General features: G+C 47.9%; 1 protein-coding gene across 25 annotated transcripts in view; it reads right to left on the reverse strand.

Moving 5' to 3' along the window:
- Nucleotides 1–3,442: 3,442 nt before the first annotated feature.
- NCOR2 (nuclear receptor corepressor 2) overlaps nucleotides 3,443–25,986 on the reverse strand; it is a 511,202-nt gene continuing 488,658 nt past the window's right edge. For 16 of the 25 annotated variants that reach the window (XM_077293242.1, XM_077293235.1, XM_077293237.1 and 13 more), the window contains 6 exons: nucleotides 25,719–25,868; nucleotides 11,480–11,625; nucleotides 8,463–8,516; nucleotides 8,103–8,330; nucleotides 7,050–7,226; nucleotides 3,443–5,415 (listed from right to left, as the gene is read on the reverse strand). In XM_077293242.1, the coding sequence (XP_077149357.1) occupies nucleotides 5,240–5,415; nucleotides 7,050–7,226; nucleotides 8,103–8,330; nucleotides 8,463–8,516; nucleotides 11,480–11,625; nucleotides 25,719–25,868 (931 nt within the window). In that variant the 3' untranslated portion in view covers nucleotides 3,443–5,239. The remainder of the gene's footprint in view (nucleotides 5,416–7,049; nucleotides 7,227–8,102; nucleotides 8,331–8,462; nucleotides 8,517–11,479; nucleotides 11,626–25,718; nucleotides 25,869–25,986) is intronic. The other 9 variants (XM_077293252.1, XM_077293251.1, XM_077293244.1 and 6 more) reach the window with 4 other exon arrangements.

Below are 25,986 nucleotides of genomic sequence, written 5' to 3' on the forward strand. Positions count from 1 at the left end.
CTTGCCAGAGATGAAACTCCAGCCAGGGCCAGGGTACAAGTTATGCCACTTTTGAAGAACTTGCCTGGTGGTCGTCACCATGTCCTATCCATGCTCTTCTCAGTTTTATTCAATCTGACCAAGACTGGCATGAAAGCCAAAAGTCACAACATTTTTGAACCTTGGCTAGTGCAATAATTTTGAAACTATGCATTTTATAACAGCATTCTCCCCAAAACACTGATGAGTCTGAGTTATGTCTTGTAAACTTATTTTAAGAGAAATAAAGTGTATTGTAGTTGTAGACATAAGTTGTGTGCAATGTAGTACGACCAAAGCTTTACCACATACACTTCCTGCTAGGCAATGCTCATTTCTGCTTAGCATAATTCCAACATGGAGAACTCGCTCCTTTATTTTAGCTGCTTCCTTATGCATTTTGACCAGTTGAGAGAATTACCTGGAGTGGATCACAGAGAACTCTTCATAGTAACAAGGTTATATACGGATGATAGAAGATGGCAGTGTCATTTTGTCAGCTTCTCCTATACAGCCCAATAACAGGTCATCATTTCTGGTGTTAAATGTACAGGACTAAGCAGCATCAAACGTTGTAGTTGGGACCCAAAGGGAAAAAGTTATGACCTTAGTATATTAAATGACTTTACCTACTTAATTTTGAAAAAGTACCAGAGTTTCCTTTTAAAAGGTTCCTTCTTGTGCTTGCTACACTTATCAGCGCTTTGTAGAGGAGCTTGGGAACGACTGAAGACACAACACATGATGCGGCCATTGTGGTAAGATGTACAGCCATGGCCAAAAGTTTTGAGAATGACACCAAAATTATATTTTCACATGATCTGCTGCCCTCTGGTTTTTATTAGTGTTTGTCTGATGTTTATATCACATACAGAAATATAATTGCAATCATATTATTAGTACCAATAGGTTATATTGACAGTTAGAATGAGTTAATGCAGCAAGTCAATATTTGCAGTGTTGACCCTTCTTCTTCAAGACCTCTGCAATTCTCCCTGGCATGCTCTCAATCAACTTCTGGACCAAATCCTGACTGATAGCAGTCCATTCTTGCATAATCAATGCTTGCATTTTGCCAGAATTTGTTGGTTTTTGTTTGTCCACCCGTCTCTTGATGATTGACCACAAGTTCTCAATGGGATTAAGATCTGGGGAGTTTCCAGGCCATGGACCCAAAATCTCTATGTTTTGTTCCATGAGCCATTTAGTTATCACCTTTGCTTTATGGCAAGGTGCTCCATCATGCTGGAAAAGGCATTGTTGGGCGCCAAACTGCTCTTGGACGGTTGGGAGAAGTTGCTCTTGGAGGACATTCTGGTACCATTCTTTATTTATGGCTGTGTTTTTAGGCAAGACTGTGAGTGAGCCGATTTCCTTGGCTGAGAAGCAACCCCACACATGAATGGTTTCAGGATGCTTTACAGTTGGCATGAGACAAGACTGGTGGTAGCGCTCACCTCTTCTTCTCCGAATAAGCGGTTTTCCAGATGTCCCAAACAATCGAAAAGGGGATTCATCAGAGAAAATGACTTTGCCCCAGTCCTCAGCAGTCCACTCCCTGTACCTTTTGCAGAATATCAGTCGGTCCCTGATGTTTTTTCTGGAGAGAAGTGGCTTCTTTGCTGCCCTCCTTGAAACCAGGCCTTGCTCAAAGTGTCTCCGCCTCACAGTGCGTGCAGAAGCTCTCACACCAGCCTGCTGCCATTCCTGAGCAAGCTCGGCACTGCTGGTAGTCCGATCCCGCAGCTGAAACAGTTTTAAGATACGGTCCTGGCGCTTGCTGGTCTTTCTTGGGCGCCCTGGAGCCTTTTTGACAACAATGGAAGCTCTCTCCTTGAAGTTCTTGATGATGCGATAGATTGTTGACTGAGGTGCAATCTTTGTAGCTGCGATACTCTTCCCTGTTAGGCCATTTTTGTGCAGTGCAATGATGGCTGCACGTGTTTCTTTAGAGATAACCATGGTTAACTGAAGAGAAACAATGATACCAAGCACCAGCCTCCTTTTAAAGTGTCCAGTGATGTCATTCTAAAGGCCCCGTCTCACATAGCGAGATCGCTAGCGAGATCGCTGCTGAGTCACAAGTTTTGTGACGCAACAGCGACCTCAGTAGCGATCTCGCTATGTGTGACACGTACCAGCGATCAGGCCCCTGCTGCGAGATCGCTGGTCGTGTCGGAATGGCCTGGACCTTTTTTTGGTCGTTGAGGTCCCGCTGACATCGCTGAATCGGTGTGTGTGACACCGATCCAGCGATGTCTTCACTGGTAACCAGGGTAAACATCGGGTTACTAAGCGCAGGGCCGCGCTTAGTAACCCGATGTTTACCCTGGTTACCAGCGTAAATGTAAAAAAAACCAAACAGTACATACTCGCCTTCTGATGTCTGTCAGGTCCCTTGGCGTCTGCTTCCTGCTCTGACTGAGCCGCCGTAAAGTGAGAGCACAGCAGTGACGTCACCGCTGCGCTCTGCTCTCACTGTACGGCGGCACTCAGAGCGGGAAGCAGACGGCGGGGGACCTGACGGACATCAGATGGTGAGTATGTAGTGTTTGTTTTTTTTGGTAACCAGGGTAAACATCGGGTTACTAAGCGCGGCCCTGCGCTTAGTAACCCGATGTTTACCCTGGTTACCCGGGTGCTGCAGGGGGACTTCGGCATCGTTGAAGACAGTTTCAACGATGCCGAAGTCGTTCCCCTGATCGTTGGTCGCTGGAGAGAGCTGTCTGTGTGACAGCTCCCCAGCGACCACACAGCGACCACACAGCGACGCTGCAGCGATCAGCATCGTTGTCTGTATCGCTGCAGCGTCGCTGTGTGAGACGGGGCCTTTACTTAATCATGACTGATTGATCGCCAGCCCTGTCCTCATCAACACCCACACCTGTGTTAATGGATCAATCACTAAAACGATGTTAGCTGCTCCTTTTAAGGCAGGACTGCAATGATGTTGAAATGTGTTTTGGGGGTTAAAGTTCATTTTCTGGGAAAATATTGACTTTGCAAGTACAGTAATTGCTGTTAAGCTGATCACTCTGACATTCAGGAGTATATGCAAATTGCCATTAGAAAAAATGAAGCAGTAGACTTTGGAAAAATTAATATTTGTCTCATTCTCAAAATTTTTGTCCATGACTGTACATTGTAGAAATGGGCTCACCTGCAGCCGCACAGGTTGCACTAATGATATGTCCGCCTGTTAGGGGCCCACTCCCATGTTTCGCCCACCCTGAGCTGAACCCCTAGCTTACGCCTCTGGACACAGTTATCACACAAGCAGCAATTTTTGCTTTTCTCTTTTTGCGACGGTGGTGTGGTTTCATCAACAACTTCGCTGTTCGTCTACATAAAAATAAAATGCATCATTCAACACTAGCAAGAAAATGCCAGCCCCTATCGTAAATATATTGGGGAAGTCTGTGAATGTAATATTTTAATTTATTTTCCTTTTCACAATATATAGTTACTATATCATTCCTTGTAAAAAAACAAAACAAAACAAAAAAAAACAAAAACAATTTATTATACATGACATGTTTGCTTTACAGAAAATAAAATAACACCCAAAACTATGGTTTGGAGAGTCAATTTTCAAGTCACATCAACAGATGTACCAAGTTCCTATTATTACAAGGCTGTAAGCAAGTGGTAAGAATAGGTTGTAGGTTAAGCATCTAAGCCATACATGCACAACATGTGCCCTAGGGGCTGCATGTGGCCCGCGACACTGTTCTATGCGGCCCGAGGCAGGAGGGACCATCACACTTCACAATGTGCCTATGTCCTTTGTGTCTGCCCGTCTCTTGGTGCTAAGCTCCAGAATAGAATTAGAAGAGTTGTAACGTTTTATATGAATATTGCTCATTTAACTGAGCACTAAATATATTCTATGTTTGTAGCGGACATTCTGTAAAAATTTTTATTGCGGCTCCTTTAAGTAGTATAGTTTGACAATATGGTGCTCATACCTCTGTTCTAAGCCAAGTGTGTCTATATGTATATAAGAAAAAGAAAAAAACTATATAGGCAAATACACACTGAAGAAAAGAGGACAAATTGATACTACCCTTCTTCTAGCAGGGTGTCCAGTCTTCGTAACATTTAGGCCAATTTCAGTCTACGAGATGCGATCAAACATTCTGGAGCGTTATACGGATATGTTCGATAGTGCCATCCCATTTCTCAAAACCAAAAAGTATATGAACAAACCAAGACTTACACTGCCCTTTTTTTTTTTTACGCCAAAGGGAACTATATTTTGAGAACGTGCTATTAAAAGCATACCCTGTTTACTGACAGATACTGAGTGTTCTCCCAGGCTCAGCAGTTATATAGTAGGAAGAGGTTGTCCATCTCCCCAAAATGCTGTCCGACAATCATTAATACAATCACAGGAATAAAATTCCACTTTAAAACCGTTGTGTCCTTTATAGTCTTGTCTCTGAGCTGCCTATGGGCAGTAAAAAAAAAAAAAAAGTAAAAAAAAATAAGACTAGAGGGTAAATGTCAGCATCATTAGGACTGGGTGACACTGACTAGCCTACATGTACATGTATGTGTAGGTCACACTATGTACAGTGAGGGTGCACCAGCAACATGGAGAGAACATGCAGTGTTTACACAAAAGGTTACCCCTTCATTACACTACTAATCCTTCAGCAGACCATTCCAGAAGTAAGGGCCAGGAAAAACATACTAAGTGCTGTCACTGATGCATCAGGGAGAAGAAACACATGGTAAGGGAACCTTTGGTAGGATCCTAACCAAAATGGTAACAGTTCTGCAATGGCCATGCATGCAGCTGCTCTGCATTGCTAGGTCTGTGTGCAATAAATTGGAATGTGTATATATCTTAAGTGCATATGAACACATGTACATACATATACAATGTACACAGACATACGTCATCACGCTTACAAGTCAGCTTTGTTAACAAACCAATGCAATGTAGCAAAGCACCAGGTGGAAATATCCCCTGAGTATAGAGCTGAAAAATCCAATCTTCTACGACGTCTGGGACGTTCTACTCCGTTGCGAGCAGTTGTGTGCCAGAAACTGAAGAAACATATGGACCCTCAATTGAAGATTAGGGAGTCATTTTAAGGCTTTTCATAAACTTTTCCTTTTTCCCAGTCTTTCTATCACATTGGCTGCTGATAGGCGTGAGGATTGGCTGCGGGGATCCTTTCATGGCCAGTTTCAATATTGACAAAAGACGCTTTCACTCGCTGTCGGAGAGTGTCTCATATTGGGAGCACAGCAGTGGTTTCGGCTCTTCATCACGTGCCCTCTGCGGGGTGGAGGAGTTGCTCTGCGGAATGGCTGTTGAGGATGGAGCAGCGACTAGATTGGTAGGGAGCCGGATTGTTAATGGATTATAAGGAAATGGTGTTGACCCTAAAGTAAATGAGAACATCAGGTTTAGATTATGTTACAAGGTTTATGGAAGAGTAAGATAATCAAACACATTAAATATGCTACAAAGGGGAAACGGTTTCCTACACCTATTGATTTTTGGAGTCAAAAATGGAATTGGTCATGTATGGTGTTAACAGCATAGTCCTCATGGGTTCTTACGGTTTCTTTTGAGGCATTCTCCCATTATTCAGGGTTTTGTATTAAAGGGAATCTGTCACCTGTTTTTGCCACTTAATCTGAGCGCGGCATAATGTAGAGACAGAGATCCTGATTATAGCGATGTATCACTTACAGGGGCAGCTTAGTGTAGCTTGGATAATATCACTGTTTAATTACTGTTTAACATTATGATTAGAGGACTACTTGGCTTGCTGCCAGGGAGTCAAGCATATTCATGAGCTCTGTTATGAATAACCCCACCCTCACCACTGATTGGTCGCTTTCTGTGTACACTGTATATGGACAGGAAGTTGCCAGTGGTGGTGGCGGGGTTATAGTGCGCCACATTTAAATAACTGCTAGATCTGCTGCAGAGAAGCAGGGAGAAACGTGCGTCGAGGACGGGATGCAGTGCCTAACATCAGTATGTGACCATCGTTTGTCATAGTGAAAGTTATTATCTTACACACATACTATTACTAGTTTGGCCACCATGCTGTTATAGATTTTAAATGTATATGATTTGTTAAGGTCTAAGGGGCAACATTTCTCCTTATGGAGAGTGACATACCAGCTCTGGCTTGTCAAGGTAAGGAGGCTTATTCGCCATGCAATGCTCCTCTGGGAATTTTAATATGCAAATTAACTCTTCAGAGAAAAATAGGACTTAAACTCTATAGCGCCACCTGTTGGAAGTAGTGATCCTACAAGTCACAATCAACCCTTTAAAAAGTTGTGCAATATGACTTAGGATAAAAGCCAAATCAGTATCTCAATTCGCAGACACGGTGTTTCGGGCTGTTGGCCCTCGTCAGTGCGAAGCATGAGAATTGATTTGGCTAGGTGAGAGGCTCTGGACTGGGGTCTAAGGGGGTACGTTTTCTCCTTATGGAGAGTGACATACCAGCTCTGGCTTGTCAAGGTAAGGAGGCTTATTCCTCTCCAACAGGTGGCGCTATAGAGTTCAAGTCCTCTTTTTCTCTGAAGAGGCAATTTGCATTATGATTTGCTAGCAATTCGAACAGGTTAATCTGGCACTAATCCTTACATCTCCATCAGGCTTTTCTGCATCCCAAGTCTGTGAGGTACATTTCTGCTTTTTAATGGATTTTTATCATTATCTAATAAACATCATATTTTATTATTCAGTCACTTCCTGGTGTGCTGGGTATTACCTGTACTCAGGCATTTGTTGAATTAACACTTCTGAATTAATCAGTTTAGTTACACCTTGGAAGGGTAACTCCAAATTCACTAAAATATAGTAACCTGAAGGAGGCAAATAGTGAGGGAGCAATCATGTTCTGCAAAAGGCCTAATTAACTATACCAGTTTTATAACACGAGAATACCCTTTTAACAGAGAACAAGCCATGGAACATATTAAGTTAGGTGTCAAGAGACCTCGCTATATCAAGGTATTTATGTCTTTACATGGACTGTGTCCTTCCTCACCTGTTGAAGACGGTCTTTCCTCCCATACTCTGTTTGCTAAAGGGGTTTTCCTGTTGGAGTCGCCCTCTGAATGAACTGATGAAGCAGACGGAGGTCTTTCTGCAGAAGGTTGTCCAGGAGCAGGTGACTTCACCTTCCGGCTGCTCGGTCGGGAAATCTTGGATTTCCCTCCACTGCCTGAAAGAAATAACCCTAAAGCATTGTAAAAGGTTTCTACACCTACTCAAGTAGAAATGTCTGTGCTGAAGTGGACCAAAGCAAGTTACTTGTGTCAATGGCCACTACGGTACGCTAGTACAGTTATGGATATATGGAGTCAAATGATGAGAACGCTTATTCAAATGGTGGAGTTTGTTGGCGGGAATATTAGGAAAGTGCTTAAACAATAATTTTTTAAATAATGTTATTATTGCAATTTCTCACTGCATTGAAAACGGTTATTCATGGCGTCCTGGCGGATAAGATCAGAGCTAATCCAACATTTTAAATAGTGAAAATAAGGTCAGAGATCTGCAGCACAGAATACGTGTCCAACAGCCAGTGGAATCCAGATGTCATACTGCAGTAGGTAGGAGCACATTATAAGGTCTGCACAGTATCCAGATTTTTCTGTGCCTCTGATCTTTGGATTTTCCCACTAATATTGCCTTTTTGGCATTTAGGCACTGTTGACGCATTTGTCTCTTATGCCAAAGAACACTAAACAATGTTGCTACTAAAGTTGTGCAATGCAAACGAGCGGCCATGCTTCACAAACTGCAGTTTGCCATCTTACCGCCAGAGCATGCTTTGCGGGTTTCCTATATGTCTGCTGTATGCATCCAAACAGGAATACCCACAAAATTATGTCTCTCGTGTTACAGCTAATAATAAGGAAAGGAGCTTCAATAGCTAGATAAGAGGATGCAGGCAGAGCTTTACATGGTTAATACAGAAAGACATTATACAATCAGAGAATTCGAAAAAAAAAAGTCAAAGAAGCAGAAAGAAAAAAAGAAATTAATACACATTAGAACAGGGCAAAAGGGTGAAATGAAAAATAAAGCAGCAGACCTGGCAAGGGCCGCATGTCGTCATTCCGTCCATCAGCAGCAGTTATGGGGATAGCAGAGGGCAGGCTTGCGTTGGCATTCAAAGGGTTAAAAGCATTGGAACTGAGTGCTGAGCGGTCATCCCATTGCTCATCATATTTACCCATTAGGGCCTTCCTAATTATGGCCTCCAACCCTATGTTGCTGTTGGAGCTCTCCTGTACAGTCTGTGTTCTGCAACCTATTGGTCCTGGGAAAGTGGGGGAGGGGCAAAACAGAAGAATTAGGAAGACTGGTTTCCAATGGAATGCTCAGACGAGGTGGCATATGGCTGAACGGAAAGGCCAAACACTGTATAAGCTAATCATAATGGATGCTGTACCTGATCCAGTAATGGCTGGCATGTTAAATATTTCTGTTCCTGGCTGTCCAACATCTGACAAGAAAAACAAAAAACAAATCAACAATGAACAATTATTGGAATAGATCAGTCTAGAACTATTTTCAGAACGGTTTTTACCTAAGTTGTGATAGAGCTGTGTAGATGCTTGCCCCCAATACAAATGTAGAAGCCAAATATAATGGAGGCCAGAAGTGGTTTCCCATGACTGGCACATCGAACCTCCACGAAAAAGAGACAAGCGCCTATACAGCCAACCCATGACTTCTATGTGTAGAAACGTGCCGACAGGTTGCCTTTAGGTTAGCTGCTGATTTATAGGCTACCACCTTGCTGTGGACTGCACCTATTTTAGAGCAGAATACACTTGTGCCCAACTAGAGAAGTTTAAAGACTGCATTATGTTCATGAACATTGTCCAAAGATGTACGGTATATCTGAGCTACAGAACTTCTACTGCGAGCCCTAGCGCAGAATGGAACCAGTGCGAGTGTCACCAACCCCTGTGCTGTGGAATATGTTGGTGCCATCTACACATGTAACACAAAAAAAGAAAAGAAGAATATAATTTGAATTTACTTTTCCTGGAGTAAGGATGTTATGCTTTCTCCAGTGTGTCTGAAGGTCCCTATACACATCAGATGGCTGCCAGGCACATGATGCTTCATCCGACATCCATCTCGACCCTCCCATACATGGCTGCACCAGCTCAGGTGAGCGCTCCTGGGTTTTCTAGGAGAAAGCTCATCTCCAAGAGAACAACGCAATTGGCGGTCTGAAATCGAACATGCCCGAGACATCTCCCTAGGCCATCAGTTGGTCGTCACCCCTGTCACACTAGATTGTCGGACAAACCCATTACTGTCGGCAAGTGTGGCTGACATTAGTCTAACATGTATAGGGTCTTCAGTTAGGCTTCATTTTCATGTGTTTTTACAGACTTATTTCTGGTGGTGATTTGTTTTTTTGTTCTGACATTTTTTTTTTACAAAACTATTTTAATCCTATAGAGAAGCCAATGAGAAAACACATGGAAAAAAGCAGGCATTTTTTTAATTAAAAACTGAACCCAACCACAAAAGAAATACTAATCTAAAAATTGAGTAACCCCAACAAATAAAGACACCATTACACTGTGCTGCAGTCTATAGCTAACCTCATCTAGCCAGTGTCAACAATGGGGGTGAAGCTACTCTTAGGACTTACCAAACACTGTAAAGTAACACACTGGCGCTATGTATTGGCCTGAACCTTCAGCTGCAAGCACCTTGGCACGTAGTGTGCAACCCTGCCAACTAATATTAAAATTAGAATAAAATCAACAAACAGGTGCTGCGCTAGCAGGAGGAACTGTGACTAGGAATACATCTCAGTCACCTACCTCACTGTTATGAACTGATGTGTCCACTTGGGACAATGAGCTGCTGCAGACCGTCCTCTGCTATCTTGGAAGATCTGTGATTAGACAGTGCAGCCACGTAAACGATGCACTACCATCCGGGGAGCGTCCTCCCGTAGTGCTGAAAACCCCACCAGTCTCGCCGCTGTAGTGTCCGGCAGGCAGCTACGGCCGATAGCGCCGCCGTGCAGTGGCGTGGTGAGCGGGGGGCGTGGCTACTAGGTGACGTCACCAATCCGTATGACGGACACTAACAGGGGCCAATCCCGACGCGTTTCGAGGGTGCCGACCCTCTTTCTCAAGGTGTGCCAAGATAGCAGAGGACGGTCTGCAGCAGCTCATTGTCCCAAGTGGACACATCAGTTCATAACAGTGAGGTAGGTGACTGAGATGTATTCCTAGTCACAGTTTCTCCTGCTAGCGCAGCACCTGTTTGTTGATTTTATTCTACTCTTAGGACTTGTACATATGAAGTCTTTTTGCTGAGTTTTTAGAGCTGAAACTCTCTAAATCAACCCTCAAAAACTTAAGATTCTGCTCTGTTTCGGCTCCAAAAACCCAGGACAAAAAAGCTCAGTGTGCACACAGCCTTAGGCCGTTTTATGTGGCCATTACAGTATGTGGTCTCCTGCTCTGGCATTTTTACGGAAAGCTGTGGGCACCTTTCTATTAATGTCTCAGTGCGATATTGCTCATGGAAAATGCTATATTTGGCAGGGTTTAGTTTTGGTTCTGTCTCGTTTCTGGTGGACAGTACAGCCTTGTCTACTACCCAGTAAGAGAAAAAAACATGGACTCTTGACTTTCATTACTTGTGTGCTGTTACTTTCATACATCAAGCACGTATTAATGAAAAGGGCCTAACTGCACAAGCCTGTAAATGTTCTGTAGAAATAAAGGAGACGCAAACGGTAATAACGAGCCTGCCCAAAACACCGGCACCACCTCCACACCAAGCAACACCGATCACACAGATTCTTCCATGGAAATATTTCACACATTAACACTTAAAATGGTTCATTTTCTAGTTTTTTCCACAACAAACAGAATTTGATAATTTTCTCTTGCAGTGACACCAATGGGGAAATTAATAGTTACATGGTGCCCGTTAAAATCAATAAGATGTGGCTGCGTCTGGCCCTCCAGATGGCCGCTCAGCCCCACAGTCCTCCTCTATTAGCTCACAATGCTTTCATTCGAGGTTTGTGAACCAGACAACCGCCTGATAGATTTCTGGCCATAGATCGTTATTTCAGGATCTAAGGAACTAAGCAACTCCTATGGAAATCTTCTATCGCCACCTGGGTATGTCCTCTCCGCCATTAGATGAACGGATTACCACAAGTATAAACCATGCTAGTCTCCATGTACATAAAGCCCTCAGCTTGTAGACCGCGTCCTCTCTGCGTATGTCCATGGATGCTATTAGGAGTGAGCCCCCTTATGTAAAACGTATAAATCTCTGTTCATCAAACTCTGGACCCAAGGATGATCCAGGCCGGTTAAGACTTGCTGTAAGTTCCAGAATAGCACAAGGTGACCACCATCCCCCAATTCCCATTCCAATTCCTCCTTGTGAAAAAAACATGGAAACTCTTACTATACTCTGGCTCATTCCTGTTGGTTGTACTAAGCTTTTTAATGATCTCCTGTTTCTTGGATTTAACCATAGCAGAGGTGCTCTCAGTCAGCTTACTGAAGAACGCTGGGGGTTGTGAGTTGTTCCCTGGAGATTTCGAACCCATCCTGTGGAAAGACAGACATTTCATTTATGTTGGAAAAAACAATACTCAAAAAAAAGCAACTCTATAAAATATGCAACATGGAATCTGAAAAAAGGATCATCGGAGTTCATGCTAAAATGTGAACCTGAAAGTGTATATATTGCTCTAAGTGTTACATGTATTGTAGAATTATACCCTGCCCGAGAGTTAATACATAACTATATAATCCCATACTTGAAACAGAACCTTACTCTTCTCGCTCCTTTCCCCCCCATAATCTACATGCTTCAGGTTGAGTAGAATATGACATCACTAGCAGTTAGTTAAAGGGAATCTGTCAGCAGGTTTTTGCAACCCGATCTGAGATCAGCATAATGTTGGGGCACAGACCGTGATTTATCTCTTACTTTACTGCTTGTTGCAGTTTTAATAAAATCACTGTTTTATCTGCAACAAATCTAGCAGTACTATGAATGCTGAGCTCTGTATAATCCTGCCCACACCCTTGATTGGCTGCTTTCTGCCTATGCACAGAAAGCTGCCAATCAGTGGGGGGTGGGCTTATACATAGCTCAGGAATATGGAGGGCTACCTTTCAGTTTGGTTACTATAAGTCTAGTGATAATCTGCTGATAGAACAGATTTTTTTCCTAAATTAAAGCAAGCAGCCCAGTGACAACACATTGCTGGAATCAGGGTCTCTGTCTCCACATTATGATGCTATCAGATTAGGTGGCAAAAATCTGGTGCTTTCGCTATGCTTTTCTATTGATAAGCCTTGTACTTTGGCTTCTTGGCACCTGTACCAATCAGCAGACTGAAGGGCAATGGCTGCAGTCACAGCTCCGTATAGTAATGACTCTGCCGGATACTGCATTTCTGTTTAGCTCAAGTAAATGAGACTGAGCTGCAATTCCTGGCACAGGTGCTGCCAAATGTACAGGGAGCCATCTTTTCACTGTTTTTAGTGTATATCTCTTCATTGTACGGTCCCATCGCACTATATCCTCACTGACCTAACCCAAGTGTTACCTTCCACACAATTAGGGCAGCAATAATTTAGTGGTTCCCTGATCATATCTCTGATTTGTCAGGTGACAGGTTTTCCAATTCTGCATGTGTTAGACACTGCACACATTATAAACCGGTGATAAAAAAAAAAAGCAACAAATGCTAAATATGGCTCACAAAATCCCTTGGTATAGGAAATGTAGAGAATTTTCATATATGACAAATATCTATAATATGCCACTATCAGGTCAATTTCAAGTATGTTAGTTACATACAAATGCTGTTATTTCATTACACCAATAGTATAGCTATATGGTCTGCAGAGGCCATAAAGGCCTACGTCCCTTAGTTATAATGCATGGAAATATAAGTGGGTAATGCTGAACCATAATAGAAACCTTGCGATGAGGGCACAGCACAGCAGAGCCAACACTGAGGGCACAGCGCAGCAGAGCCAACACTGAGGGCACAGCGCAGCAGAGCCAACACTGAGGGCACAGCGCAGCAGAGCCAACACTGAGGGCACAGCGCAGCAGAGCCAACACTGAGGGCACAGCGCAGCAGAGCCAACACTGAGGGCACAGCGCAGCAGAGCCAACACTGAGGGCACAGCGCAGCAGAGCCAACACTGAGGGCACAACGCAGCAGAGGCAACACTGAGGGCACAGCACAGCAGAGCCAACACTGAGGGCACAGCACAGCAGAGCCAACACTGAGGGCACAGCACAGCAGAGCCAACACTGAGGGCACAGCACAGCAGAGCCAACACTGAGGGCACAGCACAGCAGAGCCAACACTGAGGGCACAGCACAGCAGAGCCAACACTGAGGGCACAGCACAGCAGAGCCAACACTGAGGGCACAGCACAGCAGAGCCAACACTGAGGGCACAGCACAGCAGAGCCAACACTGAGGGCACAGCACAGCAGAGCCAACACTGAGGGCACAGCACAGCAGAGCCAACACTGAGGGCACAGCACAGGAGAGCCAACACTGAGGGCACAGCACAGGAGAGCCAACACTGAGGGCACAGCACAGCAGAGCCAACACTGAGGGCACAGCACAGCAGAGCCAACACTGAGGGCACAGCACAGCAGGGCCAACACTGAGGGCACAGAACGGCAGAGCCAACACTGAGGGCACAGCACAGCAGAGCCAACACTGAGGGCACAGCACAGCAGAGCCAACACTGAGGGCACAGCACAGCAGAGCCAAACTGAGGGCACAGCACAGCACAGCAGAGCGAACACTGAGGGCACAGCACAGCAGAGCCAACACTGAGGACACAGCACAGCACAGCAGAGCAAACTCTGAGGGCACAGCACAGCCAACACTGAGGGCACAGCACAGCACAGCAGAGCGAACACTGAGGGCACAGCACAGCAGAGCCAACACTGAGGACACAGCACAGCACAGCCGAGCCAACACTGAGGGCACAGCACAGCCAACACTGAGGGCACAGCACAGCAGAGCCTACAATGAGGGCACAGCACAGCAGAGCCAACAACGAGGGCACAACAGAGCAGAGCCAACACTGAGGGTACAGCACAGCAGAGCCCACAATGAGGGCACAGCACAGCCAAGCCAACACTGAGGGCACAGCACAGCAGAGCCAACACTGAGGGCACAGCACAGCAGAGCCAACACTGAGGACACAGCACAGCACAGCAGAGCCAACACTGAGGGCACAGCAAAGCCAACACTGAGGGCACAGCACAGCAGAGCCTACAATGAGGGCACAGCAGAGCCAACAACGAGGGCACAACAGAGCAGAGCCAACACTGAGGGTACAGCACAGCAGAGCCAACACTGAGGGTACAGCACAGCAGAGCCAACAATGAGGGCACAGCACAGCAGAGCCCACAATGAGCGCACAGCACAGCAGAGCCAACACTGAGGGTACAGCACAGCAGAGCCAACATTGAGGGCACAGCACAGCAGAGCCAACAATGAGGGCACAGCACAGCCAACACTGAGACCACAGCACAGCAGAGCCCACAATGAGGGCACAGCACAGCAGAGCCAACACTGAGGGCACAGCACAGCAGAGCCAACACTGAGGGCACAGCACAGCAGCGCCAACACTGAGGGCAGAGCACAGCAGAGCCAACACTGAGGGCACGGCACAGCACAGCAGAGCCAACACTGAGGGCACAGAACAGCAGAGCCAACACTGAGGGCACAGCAAAGCAGAGCCAACACTGAGGGCACAGCAGGGCCAACCATGAGGGCACAGCAGAGCAGAGCCAACACTGAGGGCACAGCAGAGCCAACAATGAGGGCACAGCACAGCAGAGCCAACAATGAGGGCACAGCACAGCAGAGCCAACAATGAGGGCACAGCAGAGCCAACACCGAGGGCACAGCAGAGCCAACACTGAGGGCACAGCACAGCAGAGCCAACACTGAGGGCACAGCACAGCAGAGCCAACACGGAGGGCACAGCAGAGCCAACAATGAGGGCACAGCAGAGCAGAGCCAACACTGAGGGCACTTCAGAGCAGAGCCAACAATGAGGGCACAGGACAGCAGAGCCAACAATGAGGGCACAGCACAGCAGAGCCAACAATGAGGGCACAGCACAGCAGAGCCAACACTGAGGGCACAGCACAGCAGAGCCAACACTGAGGACACAGCACAGCACAGCAGAGCAAACTCTGAGGGCACAGCACAGCCAACACTGAGGGCACAGCACAGCACAGCAGAGCGAACACTGAGGGCACAGCACAGCAGAGCCAACACTGAGGACACAGCACAGCACAGCCGAGCCAACACTGAGGGCACAGCACAGCCAACACTGAGGGCACAGCACAGCAGAGCCTACAATGAGGGCACAGCACAGCAGAGCCAACAACGAGGGCACAACAGAGCAGAGCCAACACTGAGGGTACAGCACAGCAGAGCCCACAATGAGGGCACAGCACAGCCAAGCCAACACTGAGGGCACAGCACAGCAGAGCCAACACTGAGGGCACAGCACAGCAGAGCCAACACTGAGGACACAGCACAGCACAGCAGAGCCAACACTGAGGGCACAGCAAAGCCAACACTGAGGGCACAGCACAGCAGAGCCTACAATGAGGGCACAGCAGAGCCAACAACGAGGGCACAACAGAGCAGAGCCAACACTGAGGGTACAGCACAGCAGAGCCAACACTGAGGGTACAGCACAGCAGAGCCAACAATGAGGGCACAGCACAGCAGAGCCCACAATGAGCGCACAGCACAGCAGAGCCAACACTGAGGGTACAGCACAGCAGAGCCAACATTGAGGGCACAGCACAGCAGAGCCAACAATGAGGGCACAGCACAGCCAACACTGAGACCACAGCACAGCAGAGCCCACAATGAGGGCACAGCACAGCAGAGCCAACACTGAGGGCACAGCACAGCAGAGCCAACACTGAGGGCACAGCACAGCAGCGCCAACACTGAGGGCAGAGCCCAGCAGAGCCAACACTGAGGGCACGGCACAGCACAGCAGAGCCAACACTGAGGGCACAGAACAGCAGAGCCAACACTGAGGGCACAGCAAAGCAGAGCCAACACTGAGGGCACAGCAGGGCCAACCATGAGGGCACAGCAGAGCAGAGCCAACACTGAGGGCACAGCAGAGCCAACAATGAGGGCACAGCACAGCAGAGCCAACAATGAGGGCACAGCACAGCAGAGCCAACAATGAGGGCACAGCAGAGCCAACACCGAGGGCACAGCAGAGCCAACACTGAGGGCACAGCACAGCAGAGCCAACACTGAGGGCACAGCACAGCAGAGCCAACACGGAGGGCACAGCAGAGCCAACAATGAGGGCACAGCAGAGCAGAGCCAACACTGAGGGCACTTCAGAGCAGAGCCAACAATGAGGGCACAGGACAGCAGAGCCAACAATGAGGGCACAGCACAGCAGAGCCAACAATGAGGGCACAGCACAGCAGAGCCAACACTGAGGGCACAGCACAGCAGAGCCAACACTGAGGGCACAGCACAGCAGAGCCAACAATGAGGGCACAGCAGAGCCAACAATGAGGGCACAGCAGAGCAGAGCCAACACTGAGGGCACAGCACAGCAGAGCCAACAATGAGGGCACAGGACAGCAGAGCTAACAATGAGGGCACAGGACAGCAGAGCCAACAATGAGGGCACAGGACAGCAGAGCCAACAATGAGGGCACAGCACAGCAGAGCCAACAATGAGGGCACAGCACAGCAGAGCCAACAATGAGGGCACAGCACAGCAGAGCCAACAATGAGGGCACAGCACAGCAGAGCCAACAATGAGGGCACAGCAGAGCCAACACTGTGGGCACAGCACAGCAAAGCCCACAATGAGGGCACAGCAGAGCCAACAATGAGGGCACAGCAGAGCCAACAATGAGAGCACAGCACTGCAGAGCCAACAATGAGGGTACATCACAGAAGAGCCTACAATGAGGGTACAGCAGAGCCAACAATGAGGGCACAGCACAGCAGAGTCAACAATGAGGGCACAGCAGAGCCAACAATGAGGGCACAGCACAGCAGAGTCAACAATGAGGGCACAGCAGAGTCAACAATGAGGGCACAGCAGAGCCAACAATGAGGGCACAGCAGAGCCAACAATGAGGGCACAGCACAGCAGAGCCAACACTGAGGGCACAGCACAGCAGAGCAGAGCCAACACTGAGGGCACAGCACAGCAGAGCCAACACTGAGGGCACAGCACAGCCAACACTGAGGACACAGCACAGCACAGCATAGCAGAGCCAACACTGAGGGCACAGCACAGCCAACACTGAGGGCACAGCACAGCAGAGCCAACACTGAGGGCACAGCACAGCAGAGCCAACAATGAGGGCACAGCAGAGCCAACAATGAGGGCACAGCAGAGCAGAGCCAACACTGAGGGCACAGCACAGCAGAGCCAACAATGAGGGCACAGGACAGCAGAGCCAACAATGAGGGCACAGGACAGCAGAGCCAACAATGAGGGCACAGGACAGCAGAGCCAACAATGAGGGCACAGGACAGCAGAGCCAACAATGAGGGCACAGCACAGCAGAGCCAACAATGAGGGCACAGCACAGCAGAGCCAACAATGAGGGCACAGCACAGCAGAGCCAACAATGAGGGCACAGCAGAGCCAACACTGTGGGCACAGCACAGCAAAGCCCACAATGAGGGCACAGCAGAGCCAACAATGAGGGCACAGCAGAGCCAACAATGAGAGCACAGCACTGCAGAGCCAACAATGAGGGTACATCACAGAAGAGCCTACAATGAGGGTACAGCAGAGCCAACAATGAGGGCACAGCACAGCAGAGTCAACAATGAGGGCACAGCAGAGCCAACAATGAGGGCACAGCACAGCAGAGTCAACAATGAGGGCACAGCAGAGTCAACAATGAGGGCACAGCAGAGCCAACAATGAGGGCACAGCAGAGCCAACAATGAGGGCACAGCAGAGCCAACACTGAGGACACAGCACAGCACAGCAGAGCCAACACTGAGGGCACAGCACAGCAGAGCCAACACTGAGGGCACAGCACAGCCAACACTGAGGACACAGCACAGCACAGCATAGCAGAGCCAACACTGAGGGTACAGCACAGCCAACACTGAGGGCACAGCAGAGCCTACAATGAGGGCACAGCACAGCAGAGCCAACAACGAGGGCACAACAGAGCAGAGCCAACACTGAGGGTACAGCACAGCAGAGCCCACAATGAGGGCACAGCACAGCAGAGCCAACACTGAGGGCACAGCGGAGCCAACAATGAGGGCACAGCACAGCCAACACTGAGACCACAGCACAGCAGAGCCCACAATGAGGGCACAGCACAGCAGAGCCAACACTGAGGGCACAGCACAGCAGAGCCAACACTGAGGGCACAGCACAGCAGAGCCAACACTGAGGGCACAGCACAGCAGAGCCAACACTGAGGGCACAGCACAGCAGAGCCAACACTGAGGGCACAGCACAGCAGAGCCAACACTGAGGGCACAGCACAGCAGAGCCAACACTGAGGGCACAGCACAGCAGAGCAAACACTGAGGGCACAGCACAGCAGAGCCAACACTGAGGGCACAGCACAGCACCGCAGAGCCAACACTGAGGGCACAGCACAGCCAACACTGAGGGCACAGCACAGCAGAGCCTACAATGAGGACACAGCACAGCAGAGCCAACAACGAAGGCACAACAGAGCAGAGCCAACACTGAGGGTACAGCACAGCAGAGCCAACACTGAGGGTACAGCACAGCAGAGCCAACACTGAGGGCACAGCGGAGCCAACAATGAGGGCACAGCACAGCCAACACTGAGACCACAGCACAGCAGAGCCCACAATGAGGGCACAGCACAGCAGAGCCAACACTGAGGGTACAGCACAGCAGAGCCAACACTGAGGGCACAGCACAGCAGAGCCAACACTGAGGGCACAGCACAGCAGAGCCAACACTGAGGGCACAGCACAGCAGAGCCAACACTGAGGGCACAGCACAGCAGAGCCAACACTGAGGGCACAGCACAGCAGAGCCAACACTGAGGGCACAGCACAGCAGAGCCAACACTGAGGGCACAGCACAGCAGAGCCAACACTGAGGGCACAGCACAGCAGAGCCAACACTGAGGGCACAGCAAAGCAGAGCCAACACTGAGGGCACAGCACAGCAGAGCCAACAACGAGGGCACAGCAGAGCAGAGCCCACAACGAGGGCACAGCAGAGCCAACAATGAGGGCACAGCACAGCAGAGCCAACACTGAGGGCACAGCACAGCAGAGCCAACACTGAGGGCACAGCACAGCAGAGCCAACAATGAGGGCACAGCAGAGCCAACAATGAGGGCACAGCAGAGCAGAGCCAACACTGAGGGCACTGCAGAGCAGAGCCAATAATGAGGGCACAGGACAGCAGAGCCAACAATGAGGGCACAGCACAGCAGAGCCAACAATGAGGGCACAGCAGAGCAGAGCCAACACTGAGGGCACAGCACAGCAGAGCCAACAATGAGGGCACAGCACAGCAGAGCCAACAATGAGGGCACAGCACAGCAGAGCCAACAATGAGGGCAGAGCACAGCAGAGCCAACAATGAGGGCACAGCACAGCAGAGCCAACAATGAGGGCACAGCACAGCAGAGCCAAAAATGAGGGCACAGCACAGCAGAGCCAACAATGAGGGCACAGCAGAGCCAACAATGAGGGCACAGCACAGCAGAGCCAACAATGAGGGCACAGCACTGCAGAGCCAACAATGAGGGTACATCACAGAAGAGCCTACAATGAGGGCACAGCAGAGTCAACAATGAGGGCACAGCAGAGTCAACACTGAGGGCACAGCACAGCAGAGCCAACACTGAGGGCACAGCACAGCAGAGCCAACACTGAGGGCACAGCACAGCCAACACTGAGGACACAGCACAGCAGAGCCAACACTGAGGACACAGCACAGCCAACACTGAGGGCACAGCACAGCAGAGCCTACAATGAGGGCACAGCACAGCAGAGCCAACAACGAGGGCACAGCAGAGCCAACAATGAGGGCACAGCAAAGTAGAGCCAACACTGAGGGCACAGCGGAGCCAACAATGAGGGCACAGCACAGCAGAGCCCACAATGAGGGCACAGCACAGCAGAGCCAACACTGAGACCACAGCACAGCAGAGTCCACAATGAGGGCACAGCACAGCAGAGCCAACACTGAGGGCACATCAGAGCCAACAATGAAGGCACAGCACAGAAGAGCCTACAATGAGGGCACAGCAGAGTCAACAATGAGGGTACATCACAGAAGAGCCTACAATGAGGGCACAGCAGAGTCAACAATGAGGGCACAGCAGAGCCAACAATGAGGGCACAGCACAGCAGAGCCAACACTGAGGGCACAGCACAGCAGAGCCAACACTGAGGGCACAGCACAGCAGAGCCAACACTGAGGGCACAGCACAGCAGAGCCAACACTGAGGGCACAGGACAGCCAACACTGAGGACACAGCACAGCAGAGCCAACACTGAGGGCACAGCACAGCCAACACTGAGGGCACAGCACAGCAGAGCCTACAATGAGGGCACAGCACAGCAGAGCCAACAACGAGGGCACAACAGAGCAGAGCCAACACTGAGGGTACAGCACAGCAGAGCCCACAATGAGGGCACAGCAGAGCCAACAATGAGGGCACAGCACAGCAGAGCCAACACTGAGGGCACAGCGGAGCCAACAATGAGGGCACAGCACAGCCAACACTGAGACCACAGCACAACAGAGCCCACAATGAGGGCACAGCACAGCAGAGCCAACACTGAGGGCACAGCACAGCAGAGCCAACACTGAGGGCACAGCACAGCAGAGCCAACACTGAGGGCACATCAGAGCCAACAATGAAGGCACAGCACAGAAGAGCCTACAATGAGGGCACAGCACAGCAGAGCCAACACTGAGGGCACAGCAGAGCCAACAATGAGGACATCACAGAAGAGCCTACAATGAGGGCACAGCAGAGTCAACAATGAGGGCACAGCAGAGTCAACACTGAGGGCACAGCACAGCAGAGCCAACACTGAGGGCACAGCACAGCAGAGCCAACACTGAGGGCACAGCACAGCCAACACTGAGGACACAGCACAGCAGAGCCAACACTGAGGACACAGCACAGCCAACACTGAGGGCACAGCACAGCCAACACTGAGGGCACAGCACAGCAGAGCCTACAATGAGGGCACAGCACAGCAGAGCCAACAACGAGGGCACAGCAGAGCCAACAATGAGGGCACAGCACAGTAGAGCCAACACTGAGGGCACAGCGGAGCCAACAATGAGGGCACAGCACAGCAGAGCCCACAATGAGGGCACAGCACAGCAGAGCCAACACTGAGACCACAGCACAGCAGAGTCCACAATGAGGGCACAGCACAGCAGAGCCAACACTGAGGGCACATCAGAGCCAACAATGAAGGCACAGCACAGAAGAGCCTACAATGAGGGCACAGCAGAGTCAACAATGAGGGTACATCACAGAAGAGCCTACAATGAGGGCACAGCAGAGTCAACAATGAGGGCACAGCAAAGCCAACAATGAGGGCACAGCAGAGCCAACAATGAGGGCACAGCACAGCAGAGCCAACACTGAGGGCACAGCACAGCAGAGCCAACACTGAGGGCACAGCACAGCAGAGCCAACACTGAGGGCACAGGACAGCCAACACTGAGGACACAGCACAGCAGAGCCAACACTGAGGGCACAGCACAGCCAACACTGAGGGCACAGCACAGCAGAGCCTATAATGAGGGCACAGCACAGCAGAGCCAACAACGAGGGCACAACAGAGCAGAGCCAACACTGAGGGTACAGCACAGCAGAGCCCACAATGAGGGCACAGCAGAGCCAACAATGAGGGCACAGCACAGCAGAGCCAACACTGAGGGCACAGCGGAGCCAACAATGAGGGCACAGCACAGCCAACACTGAGACCACAGCACAACAGAGCCCACAATGAGGGCACAGCACAGCAGAGCCAACACTGAGGGCACAGCACAGCAGAGCCAACACTGAGGGCACAGCACAGCAGAGCCAACACTGAGGGCACATCAGAGCCAACAATGAAGGCACAGCACAGAAGAGCCTACAATGAGGGCACAGCACAGCAGAGCCAACACTGAGGGCACAGCAGAGCCAACACTGAGAGCACAGCACAGCAGAGCCAACAATGACTTGTGAGAAAGTGGAGAAGATTTTGATCTATTTGAGATATAGTTCTCTATTCTCTCTATTGCGGGTACAGCACTTTTACACACATATTGTGTCCCTGCCCGTGGTACCCAATAAAGTCTTCTGCTATGTCTAATAACATATAAGGCTCAACTGAATTATCAAGTGTTTTACGACAATCCATCATTAAGACAGTGTAGCAAAACTGATGTGCAAACGCATGGCACTTAGGTTGCTGAAATATTTCTGAACACCAGATGTGGTTCTTCATATACAGGGTATGTGCCCTTATTATCTTGTTTGGATGTGTGTACCTTGGGGGGGCTTTAATGGCACGGTATTGCTGAGTGAATCTTGTAATGCTTCTTTTTATTTTAGGCGCTGATTTCTCTGACATCCCTTCTGGTGGGCGTGCGAGTTCCGTGAACCCCACTCTGTCCTCAAGGGTATGTATGCTCACCAATGAGGGTTTTTTTTCACGTAGATTTCTCTGGCTGAAAAATCCACATCTAAGACCATTTATAAACTACATGGATTTTGGTGCATTTTTGTAGGAACACGTTTTTTAAGTATAGAAAAACGAAATGCAATTTTATTAACACCAAAGCAAAAATATGATAAAAAATGCAGAATTTGCTGAAATATACACATGGATGAAGTGCCAAAGAATTGACATGATTTTTTTTAGAAAAAGGCTTTTGAACTATGGGTGTGTTTTCTCATTCTAATGAATGGGAAGATCATTGCAACCAGATCTGGTATGGTTTAGTTTTTCATGTGAATTTTGCCACAGGGATATGTTCACAAAGTTTTAGAAGTGCATTTTTCCTGGTTGAAAACTCCTGAAAAATCTTTTTCTAGAGGAAATATGGTTTTTTTATGAAGTTTTGTAGGGAATAAGTTTTTTGTTTGTTATTTACCCTTTTTCCATTTGTTTTCATTTGCCATAAACCAATGTAACTATGCTTTTGGTGTGCTGCTGCAGAAGCCTCAGCAGAAAAAACATGATAAACACTGCACCAAAACAACTTTGTGATTTACAACCGGAAAATGCACTAAAAAACGGACAATGTTTTTTTTCTACCACACTTTCTTGAATCCATATATATGTGAAAATGCCCTTAATGCTTTCTCTTAGGGGGCTCAATTTATCTCTACAAATTCCATGCTGTTATACTATTTTTTTTCCTCCAGGGCAAGTTTAATAACCTACTGCACATACATCTTCTCTGGACCTGTTCATGTAAAATTATAGGATCTGATTTCAGTAAGATATGTAGAACCGTAGAACAAAAATAGTTGCTAAACTCTAACAATATACATATTTTCATATTTTTCACAAAGCATGCACTTTTTTTTCAGAAATGTAAAGAATGAGAAGACAAAGGTTATGTAGAGATCATTATGACAGCTTCAGTTTGAAGGAAATAGAACAGGTTGTTCTCCTGTGAGTCCATAGAATATGTTAAGATGGAGATGAGGTCCTGGGTTCAACTCCCACTAAGGACAACATCTGCAAGGAGTTTGTATGTTCTCCCCATGTTTGTGCGAGTTTCCTCCCACATTCCAAAGACATACTGATAGGGAATTTAGATTGTGAGCCCCAATGGGGACAGTGATGATAATGTCTGTAAAGCGCTGTGGCGCTATATAAGTGAGTAAAATAAATAAATGGAGACCAAACAAGAGAAGTCTGCTGGAAGAATTTATATCCAACGAAGATTTACAATATTTTACATTTATTCCTTGGCTCTCACACTGCTTATTAAATTTGCCCTTAACCCCTTACTGACATCGGACGGGATAGTACATCCGATGTCAGCATCCCCTGCTTTCACGTGGGCCTCTGGCGGTCAACCCACCTCAAACCTGAGACATGTCAGCTGTTTTGTACAGCTGACATGTGCCCGCAATAGCCGCAGTCAGAATCGCGATCCGCCAGTGGCTATTAACTAGTTAAATGCCGCTGTCAAACTCTGACCACGGCATTTAGCAAGCGATCCGGCCGGAGATGCGCACATCGGTGACCCCTGTCACATGATCGGGGGTCATCAGTGCGTCCGTATGATCTGAGCATCGCCTCTATGTAGCAGAGCCGATCAGGCTATGCCAGCTTCTAGCCTCCCATGGAGGTTATTGAAGCATGCAAAAAGTAAAAAAAAAAAGTTTTTAAAAATATGAAAAAAAAATATACAAAATTTCAAATCACTCCCTTTTCGCCCCATTCAAAATAAAACAATAAAAATAAAATCAAACCTACACATATTTAGTATTGCCGCGTTCAGAATCGCCCGATTTATCAATAACAAAAAGGATTAACCTGATTGATAAACGGCATAGCGAGAAAAAAAAAAAAAAGTTTTTTTGCCGCCGTGACATTGCATTAAAATGCAATAAGGGGCGATCAAAAGATCGAATCTGCACCAAAATGGTATCATTAAAAACATCAGCTCGTCATGCAAAAAATAAGCCCTCACCCAACCCCAGGTCACGGAAAATGGAGACGCTAAGGGTATCGGAAAATTGTTCCTTTTTTTTTTTTTTTTAGCAAAGTTTGGAATTTTTTTTCACCACTTAGATAAAAAAAGAAACTAGACATGTTGGGTGTCTATGAACTCGTAATGACCTGGAGAATCACACTGACACGTCAGTTTTAGCATTTAGTGAACCTAGCAAAAAAGCCACCAAACAATAGTGTGGGATTGCACTTTTTTTGAAATTTCACTGCACTTGGCGTTTTCTGTTACACAACATGGTAAAACCAATGGTGTCGTTCAAAAGTATAACTCGTCGCGCAAAAAATAAGCCCTCACATAGCCATATTGATGAAAAAAAAAAAAAAAAAAGTTGTGGCTCTGGGAAGGAGGGGAGCGAAAAACAAAAGTGCAAAACCAAAAAAAGCTCCAGTAATGAAGGGGTTAATGAATGTCCTTAATATATATTTTTTTCTAGACTATGGAGTAACTGTGTTTTCCAAAAACTACACCTTGAAATCTCCCTCTTAACGCACCAGATTCCCCTCTTCAGTTTAGTGACATTACATGGAGGGAGCTCGTCATACATAATGCATAACAGCCTTCTATGACGGACTTCCATCATTTGTGGTTGTAAAGCCTCCGATAGCTTCTAGTGCTGTATTTCAGCAAATGGTGACATTTGGACCAGAAAGAGAAACTTCACCATTATAGGCAAACAAAATGCCTAATGTCCTAGCAGAAGGGCGAAAACAGACGATCAGCGGTGGAAATTGTGAAAAGATATTATTAGATAATAATCCAACTTTTGCAACTACTCCTCTAATACCAACTCAATTAGTCGCGGACGATCTCATCAACAAGCAGTTGGGAAAGCAATCTGAAGGGAAAGTATGGCTGGATGCTGATGGAAAGGCAGGCTGGCATGCTGGGAGAGCGCATTACCTTGGTTCTGTTTGCTCTCCCTCTCTATATAATGTGGGATATGTGGAACTTCTAGAATACTCTGGTTGTCCCATGCCCTCTGGTGGAGAAATTGGGTCGATACCGTCTTCCGAGCCACTCAACGTAGATGCTTTGTTTTGATCTGGTGATCTATGGATCAATGAAGCTCAGGTTCATGTACTGCACACATGAGATTGAACTACACCTGTAGGATCTAGTTGTATGTTTCGTGGGAAATACTACAGTTCTGGCTAAAAAACACAGGCTT

Source organism: Ranitomeya variabilis, chromosome 1 (assembly GCF_051348905.1).
Source record: "Ranitomeya variabilis isolate aRanVar5 chromosome 1, aRanVar5.hap1, whole genome shotgun sequence".
Lineage (NCBI taxonomy): Eukaryota > Metazoa > Chordata > Amphibia > Anura > Dendrobatidae > Ranitomeya > Ranitomeya variabilis.